This window comes from Spermophilus citellus (genome assembly GCF_964194105.1).
Source record: "Spermophilus citellus genome assembly, chromosome: 1".
NCBI lineage: Eukaryota > Metazoa > Chordata > Mammalia > Rodentia > Sciuridae > Spermophilus > Spermophilus citellus.
In genome coordinates, this window is record NC_138182.1 from 163710966 (window position 1) to 163724086 (window position 13121).

General features: G+C 36.8%; 1 protein-coding gene across 5 annotated transcripts in view; it reads left to right on the forward strand.

Moving 5' to 3' along the window:
• Window positions 1–13121, forward strand: part of KCNN2 (potassium calcium-activated channel subfamily N member 2) — a 439076-nt gene that overhangs the window by 410546 nt on the left and 15409 nt on the right. For all 5 annotated transcript variants that reach the window (XM_081304749.1, XM_081304748.1, XM_081304751.1 and 2 more), the window contains 2 exons: window positions 1139–1280; window positions 11118–11228. In XM_081304749.1, coding sequence (XP_081160875.1) covers window positions 1139–1280; window positions 11118–11228 — 253 coding nt within the window. The remainder of the gene's footprint in view (window positions 1–1138; window positions 1281–11117; window positions 11229–13121) is intronic.

Consider the following 13121-nt stretch of genomic DNA (forward strand, 5'->3'; position numbering starts at 1 on the left):
AAATGAGTACCAACCAACTTTTGTAGAGCAAGGAAAGTAAAGCCTTCCAAGTGGTGTCTGAGAGAGGGGAAGGAAGGGTTTTTCTTAGGAGGAGGTGAGTGAAGAGCAAGAAATCTCCTCTCCTGACTTAAGTTTGGGGTCTGATTGTCATGGAAATCAAAGAGGGTTTGCAGGGGCCCATGACTACAGATAATGTGCAGCCAGAAAAGATTCTTCCAGAGCCACCACTTTCATGGCCTGTCTTGTTCTATGTACACATGATGGACAGCAGTATGATAGGCATAAGGTTTGATGATGTGATTTCAAGCAAAGTGTGATGGTTGTTTCTTATATAATAAAAACCTTTTTCTTCATCAGAAAAACTTGATGCCTCAAAGCAGAGTAAGGATAAATTGTATCCCTCTCTCTCCCTTTTTTCTCCACTATAAATTCTTGTGTGCCGCTGGTAACACAATAACTTCTATTTAGCTCTGTTTGTGGGGGAGGGGCTATATGACCAGAGATTCAGTTTCTGTCTTCGAGGATGGCAGTGAAGAAGGACCTCCTGGTGGATGGACATTTACCATACAGTATTGTAATAAAGGGGAACACTGGATACTGAGGGAGCACAGAAGAGAGGTTGGGAAAGGAATAGCCAGAAAAGTCTCTATAATAATAGAGAATTTATAATAATAAACCTGTATTTATTTTGTAGGCTGATGAGGAGTTGGCCTCTGTCAGGGAAATCAAGGTAGCAAAGGGATCAGCATGGTGCCCTTTGCTACTAAGGTGTGGTGTGATATTGGGCGATTGCATTTTGCCATGTGGGTCTGGCACATCAGCTAGGCCTCCAGGAGAAATGAGATGTTGGCAGAGGCCAGAGGAGGGTGCAAAGATTAATGTGCATATATCATGTTACACTGGTAAGAAAAACAGTTTTTGTATTTTGTAATTTTTCTTTCAGATTATTTTTAAAGGTGAAGCACTTTCTGATGTTTTTCAGATTGCTTAGATGGAACCTCAATTTTATTTATATTACCAGCTTTGAAAATTTCTAAATAGAGTAGTGTGTAGAAGATACAGTGACTTCATCGAATTGAGTCAAATTGTCCTTGGCTATAGATGAATTATAAAGAACTGATTTTGTTTGCTGTTTCAGGTACCATGATCAACAGGATGTTACTAGCAACTTCCTTGGAGCTATGTGGTTGATATCAATAACTTTTCTCTCCATTGGTTATGGTGACATGGTACCCAACACATACTGTGGAAAAGGAGTCTGTTTGCTTACTGGAATTATGGTAAGTATGTTTTTATTTCGTGTCTCCTTCATTTACACTCAAGAAGGCCCTTCAACCATTTAGTCCATGTACTTAAGTCATCGTGAGCTACTCTTTTTCCAAACAGCAGGAAATATGTATATTTAAATCAGATTTGTGTTGGAAGGGAGAGAAAGTCAGTAGATTCCATCTTAATTCTTCTCATGGATTTCTGTTGAAGATAGAGCTGTTAGATTGCTCTGTGGGTTGAGCACTGAACTGATGAACAAACTTATCTTTAACCTTTGGCTTCAGAGTATGCAGTTTCTTTAGTCTGGGTTCCGCCATTTCCTACCAGCTATGTGAACTGACCTTTACTCATCTGTATAATGTGGACCACGATAACTGTCTTTGGATGCATTGAAGGGTTAGGAATTATATAATTATAATATTTATTATTTTAACAAATATTGTTGAGTGACAGGCACTGGTCTAGGGACCTATACTGGGAATACTGCAAAAGAAAATGAACTGTCCCTGACCTGCTTTCATAGAGCTCAAAGGGGAAGCCCTATATTTTAAAAAATAATTGACAAATAATTGTTATTTACACATGTGACAAGTATCCGAAGAAGAAAATCCTGAACTGTTTAGGAGACTGGGGGACAAGGATGGGGTCTTGACAAGTCAGGTCTCTAGAACAGGTGAGGAAGGCTCGGTGCTGATAGTAAGGATCATGCCCTTGTTCTTCTGGGATGCCTACCAAACTCTAGCCATTCTCCACCCTCACACACTGTCAGTTAATCACAGCTGCTTTGCTCTGTTAGTTTCAGGTACATGAAATGGGAGCTAGCAAGTTGTTATTATAAACGTGTGTGAGCGTCCGTAGATATTTAAGCTACAGGTAGTTTCAAATGAGCAGTGCATTATTTTCACCAATCTAGGTTTCTCTTTGTTTCTCATCTCCTTTTAAAGTTTGGTTTCATCAAGGAGTCATTGGTTGATGCTTGTTTGGGTTCTACCTACATTAAAATATGAAGCAGAACTATGAGCTCCCTAGGGTGGAAATGACCAGAATTCCCAAATTTTGTCACCCCTGCTCACCACCTGTGCTGTGTCCATCCACTGGTAAGGAAGAGAGAACAAGAGGATCATTGGAAGTGTCTAGTGTGGAGGGCACACCCTCACAGCACCTTCCCAGGAAGAGTGTTCCAAGAGTTTATAGCTGTCTGGAAGGGCCGAGGACCCATGACACGGGTAGATTGGCAACAGGGATAAGGGAGCAAGTTGTGAAAATAAAAATCCAGGACCAATATTAAAGTCACCTGTAGTAACAAGAAGACCATTTCAAGTCCCAGTTGTGAAAAATATAACTTAGGGGCATAATTTCATATTTTCATCTTATAAAAGAAAACAGTGGTTTTGTAAATTATAGTGAACTTTAATTTGTTTTCATTATACCTGGTATGCTCCATTTGATGCTTACTCTTGTATTACTTCCCCATTTTTTCTCAAATACTGGTATTTTTTATATAGTACAACACTTTGGGAAATAAAATGTGCATAGCTATATTTTGGGAAGGCCCCATAACAAGCCCATAGGGGACATGAATAGTGCTATTTATTTAAAAAAAAAAAACTGGTAATAGTACTTCTTAGAAAGGACCACTAAGGAAGTTTTTTCTAACAAGATGTACCCACTTTTATTCTTGAATCAGATGTGTCTGAGGATTCAAGCAAATGGGCTTATTCACTTTGGGATCAACACCAAATTTGTGATTAATCTTGCCTGGATATAGTACCTTGTGATCCTTTTTTCTTTCCTCAATATTTCTTTGTCCCTAAAGACTCAAGAATGGTTCCTTCAAAGTCTCATCCTACAGCAAAAATCTTTTGTTTACCTCCTTGAACTGCTTCCTTGCTTAGGTTCACTATTTATCTTTACTTTTAAAAATAGGAATCATAAACATTCTTTATTATATGTAATGAAATTTACAGGAACTTTCTTTCTGTTTTCGAGGCCTATAGTAAAACTGTCCATTTCTTCTCCCTCATAAAGAATGGACTTATTTCTTAAGTGACCTGATCAAAAGTGGTTTACTTGCATACACAGAAAGCTACTAGTCTTTGAGTAATCTAGTTGAAACGTATGTAGAGTTGGATTGTGTATCTATTTCCCTGCACACAGCAAATCCCTATGGAGTTAGGCTACTGGGCAGTCTTCTGGGATGAGCTTCTGAGAGTTGATTATGTCTTGCATAAATTCCCTAGGAATTGAGAGGGATGCATGGAAGTCTGCTAGACACTAGTATGGAAAATGTTGGATGACAATATAGATTCCTAAAAGAAGGCATTTTTTCCCCATAGTACTTATAGAAGTTTCCTGAATATTTGAAATGTGATTCTGTTTTTTCAGACAATTGTGCTTTGCCTTTGTTTTCTTTTCATTTTAGGAGGTATAAATTCACTTTTGCATTATCTTAAGCCAGAAATGACTTGTTCTTACTTCAGTGTTTATTTTCCTGTTCTCCTTAGACATTTGCAGTGCATATTTAAGTCAAATACTTATTGTCAGACTTCCCTTGAGTCATCTGTCTCTCTCCCCATTCTCAGCTCTGGCCTTTAATAAACTGTGAAAAAGGAATACAATTTACAACATTTCTGAGAGCACAGGGGCATCTCCAAATCATCTTGTATATTATCTCTGAAGTACTATGCTTTTTATGCTTTCATGTTTGAATTTTCTTTTTCTGCATTTATCTTTTTATGTGGTTTTTTGTTTTGAAGTACAGTTAACTAAATACTGACACCTATAAGAGTTCCCATTTCAAAAATGTACAGAAAAGGAAATTAGCAATGCCTGCTTTCTTCAGAAAGCTAATTGAAATTGATGAATAATTGCATGTCATCATCTTAGATCTTCACATTTCATTGGTTAAAATTCAAAATTAGACTGTAAAAGTTTTTAAATAGCTAAATTTTTGTCATGGGCCATATTTCTGGGACATTAGATTAAGATTAATCTGCAGTGTCCTGGGCAGAAATATATTGTGAAATATATTGTTAAACCACGAGGAGAAATGGTTTTCTATAATATTTCTGGGAGGAAAAAATATCGCATTATCAAAAAATAGCCTCTCATTATCTTAGATTCACAATTTCAGACAATCACAGTTTCCTTACAATGTTTAGATTGTATTTACAATGTTAGACACAGATGATTTGAAACTACTAAAATTGGGGGAGCTTGGTTATTGAAATACTGTAATAGGAATTCAAATGTTGGGACTGGGAGTGAAGCTCAGTGGTAGAGCACTTGCCTAGCAGCATTTGCAAAGCCCTGGGTTCAGCCCCCAGCACTGAAAAAAAAAAAAAAATCAAATGAAATGTGATAGATCAAACAAGTAGAAATTTCCTTTTTCCAGGATTTACTTAGGAATTAGAGCTTCAGAGACAGAGATCTCTTCCTGTCTCCTGGATATTATTTTAAAAACACACAATCAAGGAATTGCCCAATAGGAAGAAAAAAATCACTCATTACCCTTCAAGAGAAAACAATTCAGGTTGAAATTACATTTTCTCCTACCCTTCCTCTATTGGAGAAAGGACTGAGAATTTCCTGATGTGGGTGTCTCATAACCAGTGGGATGAATACTAAATGGCTTCCTTTTTTTGGTTGAAGGCAGTAAGCAAATAACATTGCTAGGTCATATGTGCTAGTTTCTCAGGATATCCAATTTTACAATAGAGAAGGTAAATGTTTTATTTAGCATCTATCCAATCTGCCATTCTGTATCTATACAAATATAACACATTCTGAAAGCTATGTGTCTTCTCTTTCTTATGAACATGGATGATTATTTCAGGAAATGGAACCTCCTTGGTAAGGACTTCTTACCTCGTATTATAAATTGCAAAGTCATTCATGTGTAACTTTTGGTTTTCTATTTCTGTAAATTATGGCAACTTTTTTGTTGGTTCTTTTGAGTTTGAATTAGTAATTTTTTGGGCATGATTGTCTTTAAATATGGAGTAATCTCTGTTCCTGGGGATGCAGGTTATTATCTGATAGGCAGTTCTCTAATGATGATCTGTAAACCCCTAGACTTTGCTAAAGCAGCACAAGTGAGGTCAGTTCAAAGACATTTCTTCTCTCCTACTAGTAATTCTGTATAAACAAAAGCAAAGTATAAAGGTTTCCCAGTTTATAACAATTTGAGAATCGCATAAATTTAAAAATTTTTATTAAGGAAGTAAAAAGTCAACTCCAGACAAAAACCTTGTCTTTTCCTTAAAAACAGTTGATGATAATTTCATCAGCAGCAAATCTGCCCTTGTTGAGGAATCTTGGCCTCACGTTGTACAGAGATTCAGTCAGTTGTTGGTTAGTAGCTTTCCTCCTGAAGGTTAGTTGCACTGAGCCCTTAGTCCAGAACCAGCAATGAATTAGCTAAAAGTCATAAGGAGAAATGACAGTAAATTAAAGAGGGCTAAACCTAAGGTATCACTTTCCATTTGAAGGTTTTGTCTCCTGCCTCTAGACAGAGAAGTACTAAGAGTGCACTTATGTGAATGACAAAAATACTGCAGGATCACTTTTTCCCATGTTGTATCATTTTACATAGGGTATTTGATATCAAATAATTTTAAAGAGGCCTTATATTTGGTTTGGGGTTCTTTCTGGTGTTTCATTGAATCTCCTCAATTAAAGGCCCACAGAGGAGAGTATATCTTTATATTCTTAGAATAGTTTTCTATTTTGTGCAACACTGCAGGTGGGATGGATGAGTAGAAGACAGTATCCCCCACCTGTGCGTTATTGGGACCTCCTTTCAGAAGAAAGGAGGTTCAAACATGCATAGCTAGAAGTGGTTGTGACCCTCTAGTGCTTATTAGCTCAATGACTCCACAGTTCCATCTCCTTTTTCTAAGCCATCAGCACTTTTAGTTAGCAGAGCTGCCCTTCCTGTCTCTAAAGTACCTGCAGTCACATTGGCACCATTTCCAATAATGAGATTTAAACCCAGGATGACTCATTGTTGATGACCAGTCTTATGCAGTACTTCCTTCTTTCCAGCCCCCAAAGTTCAACAATGAGCTGAACCAGCAAATCACCATCATGAAGACTTGGGTTTTGTAGGTCCCTGGCCTTCAGGCAAACACCACACACTTCCTCCCTTCTTCCTTAGGATGAGGACATTTGAAATTGACCTCTGCCCTCCAGGAGCAAATAGCAGTTTTTATTTGAAGGGACTCAAGGAAGGACATTTTTGATAGAGGCAATTGTTTTCATGACCAAAAGAAACCTTGCAGAACTCCAATGGGAGGTAATACTAAAGCTGAGTGTTTTATAGAATTCTATTTGCCAGAATTGACTGTTTTACATATTTTTATGAAAGTATAATTATTTATGTCAGACAAGTGCAATAAAAATGTATTTATGGTTCTAGGATATTGAGTCAGTCAACCCCTGGGACAGAAAAATAGGTAGTGTTTTGAAATACTCATCCTCCTTTTGGAGGATGAACTGATATGTAAAAATGAAAATTTATATTAAAGCTGTTTTATTAATTAACTATTTTTTATAAATTTTAATTCTCTCATAGTCTATTTAGTCTAAGAAGTTGACTACTGAACTACAGTTTGAATTTTTAGGAGCTGTTATACAACCATCAGAAAGATAATTTAGGTTGAATATTTTGAAAATCGTTTTTATCAGAGCCCTTCTCTCTGGTACATAGAATTCTGAAATTTCAAAAGATTATAAATTTCCTTATTCTTTGAATCTGTATAAGGAAATAATCAAAACTTTTCCCCAGGGGCTGGGGTTGTGGCCCAGTGGTAGAGCGCTTGCCTTGCTCATGTGAGGCACTGGGTTCCATCCTCAGCACCAGATAAGAATAAACAAACAAAATAAAGGTATTGTGTCCATCTACAACTAAAAATAATTAAAAGAAAAAACTTTCCCCAGCATACTGTTGAAGAAATTTTTATCTTTCATAAGTTTATATTCTTAAGGTATTAAAGCTTGATTCCAAAAATGTTCCTTCAAAATGATTCTTGGAAGTAGTTGCAGGATCCATATAACTATATCACCATTGGATTTTTTCAACCATTAGGTGATAAATGATCTTAAGGATAAATAGGCCACTTCTTTTTCATTCTAGGCATCAACATGGTTTGCACTTTCTGTGCTCTTACCATAGAAAAACAGACATCTTAATTTGGCAGCATCTGGAACTCTCCAGGTGTTGGGGTTGAACCAGAACTTAGGCTGTCATCTGTCTGACCTCACTTAGGGTCACAAACAGTACCAATACTTGTTATCAGTTACCTTTCCTAAAGCAAGGTATTGCCCCTTCTTTTAACATCTACCTTGTTGGAAGGAAAGATGATAAATGAAGGAAACCCTAAACCTTTGCTTTGCGTATTCTGGCTACATAAACACTTCCCTTCACTTGGTTTTTAGGTACCCAAGCATCTTAAAGTGGCAGGTTAGGGACTTGCTTTTAGTCTTCCTTAAGAACACAAATGAACTGGGAGAAAAGTTGCCAGGATATATTTTCTAACTTTGGTGAAAGGAATATGACTCATCTTACTAAAGGCATACAGGGCTCTTCATTCCAAAGAGTAACATATGTTAGTCCCAACTGTTTCTACATGGATTGTGGTGGTGACAAGCTTGGGAGAAAATGTTGTAAAAGCCTGCTTACTTTCATTCTTATTCACTTGATGAAACAGAATGATCCTGGAAATAGATGCTGAGTGGACAATAACATTATGCCATTACTGAAATGACTGTAACCACTAATGTGTTGGCAGGAATTTACCTTGAACCTAGAAAGCTTTTGGAAGTAAGCCAGTTTCATTTTGCATAACTCTAAAGGTTCCTTTTTTGAGACATAATTCTATACATATCAAATCCTCTTATGATATATTAAGAACCTAGAGAGATGTAAGTCTATGATTTCCTTAATTAAAGTAAGGCTTAAAGATAAGGAGTGAAGGGCTTTGCATTTGAACAGAAAGAGGTTTCTAAGTGTCTCTGGAGGCACAACTTTTAAAGGGGTACAGTTAGGATAATGGAGTGAAATATGTAGGCAATTGTTTTAACAATTACTAAATTGTTGGACTTGCTTTCATCTCCCATTTGCACCAAAGGTAATCATTTTAATGCATAAGTCGTCTGGTGGGTGAGAGAAGACTCAGCAAGGGAAGAACAAGAGCCCAAGAATAAACACAAAATTAAATTCCAAAGGCTCTTGGTACCAGTGATTTTCCACTCCTGTTAGGATTTTGGTTTCTTTCCAGAAGGATCTCAGCAGTGGACACCTGCCAGGGGAGAACAATATTCAACTTCTTGTGCCAACTGCCCTCTCATAGCTATCTCTCTAGCAGTTAGGAGCCCCCTCAGGTTTTTACAATCTCTGCTGCACTGAGAAATGTCTGGGAGCGTGCCTCAACAGGTGATGATCCTGCATTTGTCAAATGCTGCCCCCTACAGTAAGTGAGCATGGTGGCCACTGAGTCATGTACCACGACTAGATTTTGGTACATGTTTAAAAATAACCTCGCTTTTATTGTCTGCCCAGAGCACAAAATATTAGGATAACTATCACATACCCTACCTTTATTTTCCCCATTTTGAATGTCTTCATAAGTAAAATACCCACTAAGAACTTCATTCTCTTCTTTGAATACTGTTTGTAGAGATATCCTCCTTCATCTAAAGAGTTACTCTATGTTGGAATCACTTAAAAAAAAATACAGATGTCTGGGATTTATTCACTGTGCACATACTCTTGGCCATACGATTCTTACAAATACTCTAAGTGACTCTAGTTCACAAAGTTGAGAACAATTGATTTAAAGGTTGCGACAGTTAACTAACCTATTTCTCAATGTTTAAATATTTATATTTTAAGATTTTATCAGATAAAGTAAATTTGAATCTTGTTTTGAAATACAGTGCCTCATAATGCATCCTGGATATGGAAATTTACTCATCAATAATATTGTAAATATCATGAGATAGGTAAGAAATCAAGGCTAATAACTGGATAAATACTAACTCTGCTTTAGTTGTATTATCTCTAAAATCACAAGGTTAAACAGATAATTTCTAAATACCTCTAGCCTCTTTCTCTGATCATACGATTAGTAGCATTTCATTTCTGAGGATACAGATTTTTTCATATAAGATGGAAAGAGAAGAGATATTCAAATACAAATGAAAATATCATAACTTATTATACATTAAAAGTATATGTAAAATATGATTCATGAAGAAAGATAGTTTTTCTAGGTTGAATTTTAACATAAAGATATGCAAAGGTTAAGTTAAAAGTTTTCCTAAAGCATAAAGGGTTGTCACTTTTTAAGTGTATAATTACATTCTTACATAAATAATGTGTTGATTATAGAAGATATGAGCTCCAGAAAAGAACAAAATAAGTATCACAACTACTTAGAGGTAACCTCTTCGAAGGTGGGCTTCTTTCTTTCTAGTTTTTTTCTGTCTCCAGTGTGGATTGTCTTTTTTAAAAAACAAAACCAGTAGCGTATTGTATGTATGATTTTCAAACTTGCCTTTTAGACATTAAATGTTTTAGAAATAAAAATTTAACACAGTCATCATTGTGTTAAATACATCATTGTGTTTAAATACCCATAATATTTTATGGGTAGGCTGTAAGTTCATGTAGCCATTTCTCAATACTGGATATTTAGAATGTTGACCACTGCATTGTGAAGGCACAGAGTTGATATGTGAACTAGTGATGATGATGATCATTATTAGATGTAATGGTAATTGGGAAAGCCAGGTTATCTTTGGGAATTTGAGACTCTTACCTAGCTGCCTTTCTACCCTTTTGGCCAACATAAAGTGGCCAAATATTAAAAACCAGTTTAAAGAGATTTGAGTCTATTGAAAAATCCCTCAATATTGAAACATGCTACTAATGCTTCTCCCCTGCACACTCCTGCCTGTGCCCTTTATTCTGTGTCCACTGAGACTGTCTTGGCACTCTCGACTGCTCTGTTGTCTTCTCAGGGTTAAGATTCTGTCTGGAGGGATGACTTCCCAGGCCTCTGAGGTAGCCCCTCCGTTGGCCGGGCCAAGAGTGAGTGGTCAGATAGCGGTGCCGCCATGATCTTTACCTTACCTCTGACCCTCACAACAAGTGCTCCTTGACTCTAGAAAGGCAGGGCTATAACCTGTGGGGTACCATGCAGTGTCATGCCTCCTTCCTCAAGAGATCAGCTAAGTGGCCTATAATTCGAAAAGTAACACTGATGATTTTTTCCGAACTGAAGGTGAATCATGCTATTCCTGGTACTAGTTAAACCTCCAAAATATTAGGATGGTTATCCCTTACCTGCATGACTTCACATATCTCCATTGTCCGGGTTCAGATCACTGACACTTGAGCAGTCTGAGGTTATGTACACGCTGAGATCATCTGTCTCTTTCCTTCCTGCTGTACTGCAGTTGATTGGCCGCAAGCCTGCAGGTCTCATCTTGGGAGATGATTATGGAGCATTGTTCTTTAAGGAAAAATCTATTTCTACTCCATGCATTTATGCTAACTTAACTCATTATTATTAAGGATATGATGTATTTACTATATTTTTGAAAAGAAATCTGAAAATGTAGCCAGTTTCCCTTTTGGCCATTAATTTCATCTGGTAGTAGCTGAACTGGGTTTTTAACCCTCCATTTAAAGTTTCACTTCCATTCATTAACCACATACTTTCCTCTGATACTTACAGAAGGCACCAAAGAATATGTTGAGGAACTTAATACATTTGCTACAAAACATTTTCCACTGTGGCTAAGGCTGTAGTAACTCTTCCGGGTTTTCTTCTTGTTTTCAGGGTGCGGGTTGCACAGCCCTGGTGGTAGCTGTAGTGGCAAGAAAGCTAGAACTTACCAAAGCAGAAAAGCACGTGCACAATTTCATGATGGATACTCAGCTGACGAAAAGAGTAAGTTATCACCCACCTATCCTTCCAGGAAATATTACCACACCGATTCAGTGTTGGGAAATATGGCTTTTGACATCTGAGGTTGAAATGACATGTTTTGAAAGTTGAGGCATTTCTGGAAATCAATTCCATTTGTTCACATTTTAGAATAACCTCTTTTTAAGTCAAGTGCGAATTTCTTTCCTCCACACAACAGCCTTATGAGAGAGGTACTATTTCTCTCTCTCTCTGATTACATCAAGTTAGAAAGCTTTGTGGGGGGACACTTTATTAGAGTAAATTCTTAGCCTTTCTTAATAATCACATGAAACATCAAAGTCAAAAATAAAATTATTTTATAGTAGTCATCATTGCCTAAAGTGGAAAACAACTGTCATTGAAAGAACAAAATTCATTGTCATTTTGTAACTTTATCCATAAAGGAATCAATAGCTTTTTCAAACACAGTTCCAACTTTCAGGGTTTCACTCATGCTCGATTTTAGTTGTAGATATAAAAGGAATCTTTGTTTAAATGAGCACAAGGCAGTTACCTGTTGTCCCAGCTACTGGAGAGGCTGAGGCAAGAGGATTACTTAAGCTCAGGAACTGGAGGCCAACCTGGCCAACCCATCTCAAATTTTTAAAAAGTGGTCTTGTTTCATTTGGTAAATACTTTCTAGTAGAGCAGTCATTTTCATGTAAATACTCATTTATACAGTTTACATTTGTGAAATGGAAACATGAATTCCAATTGCTTTGCTAATGCTAAGTCTTACCTTTCAGACACTAGTGTGAGACTTTATTGTAGTAGGTTCACATTTGTACTCAACAATCAAAGTCTCTAAATTGCAGATGCTGTAGTTTCAGTTTAGACTTACCACTTCAGATTGTATCCCCACCCCATGATTTCCTCTCATTTTCTTCCAATTTCTCATTCCTTTCTCAAAATTCATGAACGTTTCTAGAATACCTGGAAGGAGAGAGGTAAATGAGGGGCTGAATAGAGGACGAAAGAGATTATTAGTCCACATCCAATCCAAATTTCATCATGTGCTTGGTCCATAGGGTTCTGTACTACATGTTGCATAAGAGTCATAAGTTTTTCCATATCCAAAGAACACTTCACTGAAGTACCTGTGTACTCCATAAAATTGTTATTATAAAGGTTATGCATTTTCTCAAAAATTAATGCCACATTTAAGATATTAGGCAGAAAAATACCTAAAAACACCATATAGCCCATTCATTTATCCTGTAAATCTTCTCAACAAAAACTATCCTATGCATTTTGTATGTTTATCAGCACATCTGGCATTAACTAGATGCCAGTAGCACTGCCTCTAACCTCTGACCTTCCTAAAGGGACAAAAGCACTTATAGTTAAGAACTGTCACCTCAACTTGTTATTCCCCAAGGCTCTGACATCTCAAAAGAGGAGACTGGGACAAAATTTCTGAACAAATATTCTTTGAATCCAATGAATTTATTATAACTTTTCTCCTTTGTAATACTACATATTCAGTGGTCAAAATATACTGTGTACAAAATATGGTTGGGGTTCTGTGTTCACTGCCAACATTGAGGAGCTAAGATATTATATTCTAGGAGTCAGAGAATTAATGCAATTGGGCTTTTCTTCATGTTGCTCGTGGGCCTCCTCTAAAGGATTATGGATCCAGGATATAAATTACCTTCCTTTAGGTTTTAATGAACAAACTCCTTTCTACAAACTGACCAGTTTTCTGATGTTACAGTGTTTTGTTGTAAGTTCTGGTATACTTTAGATAAACTTCTTTAATGTTGCATGGAGTGTCAGATGTCAGATTGCCTGTAGAAAGCTTTTTCAGCAAGAGGTACTATTCTAACTTCAAACCTCACATTCTTTCAAACTTCTGTTATCTCATTACTTTTT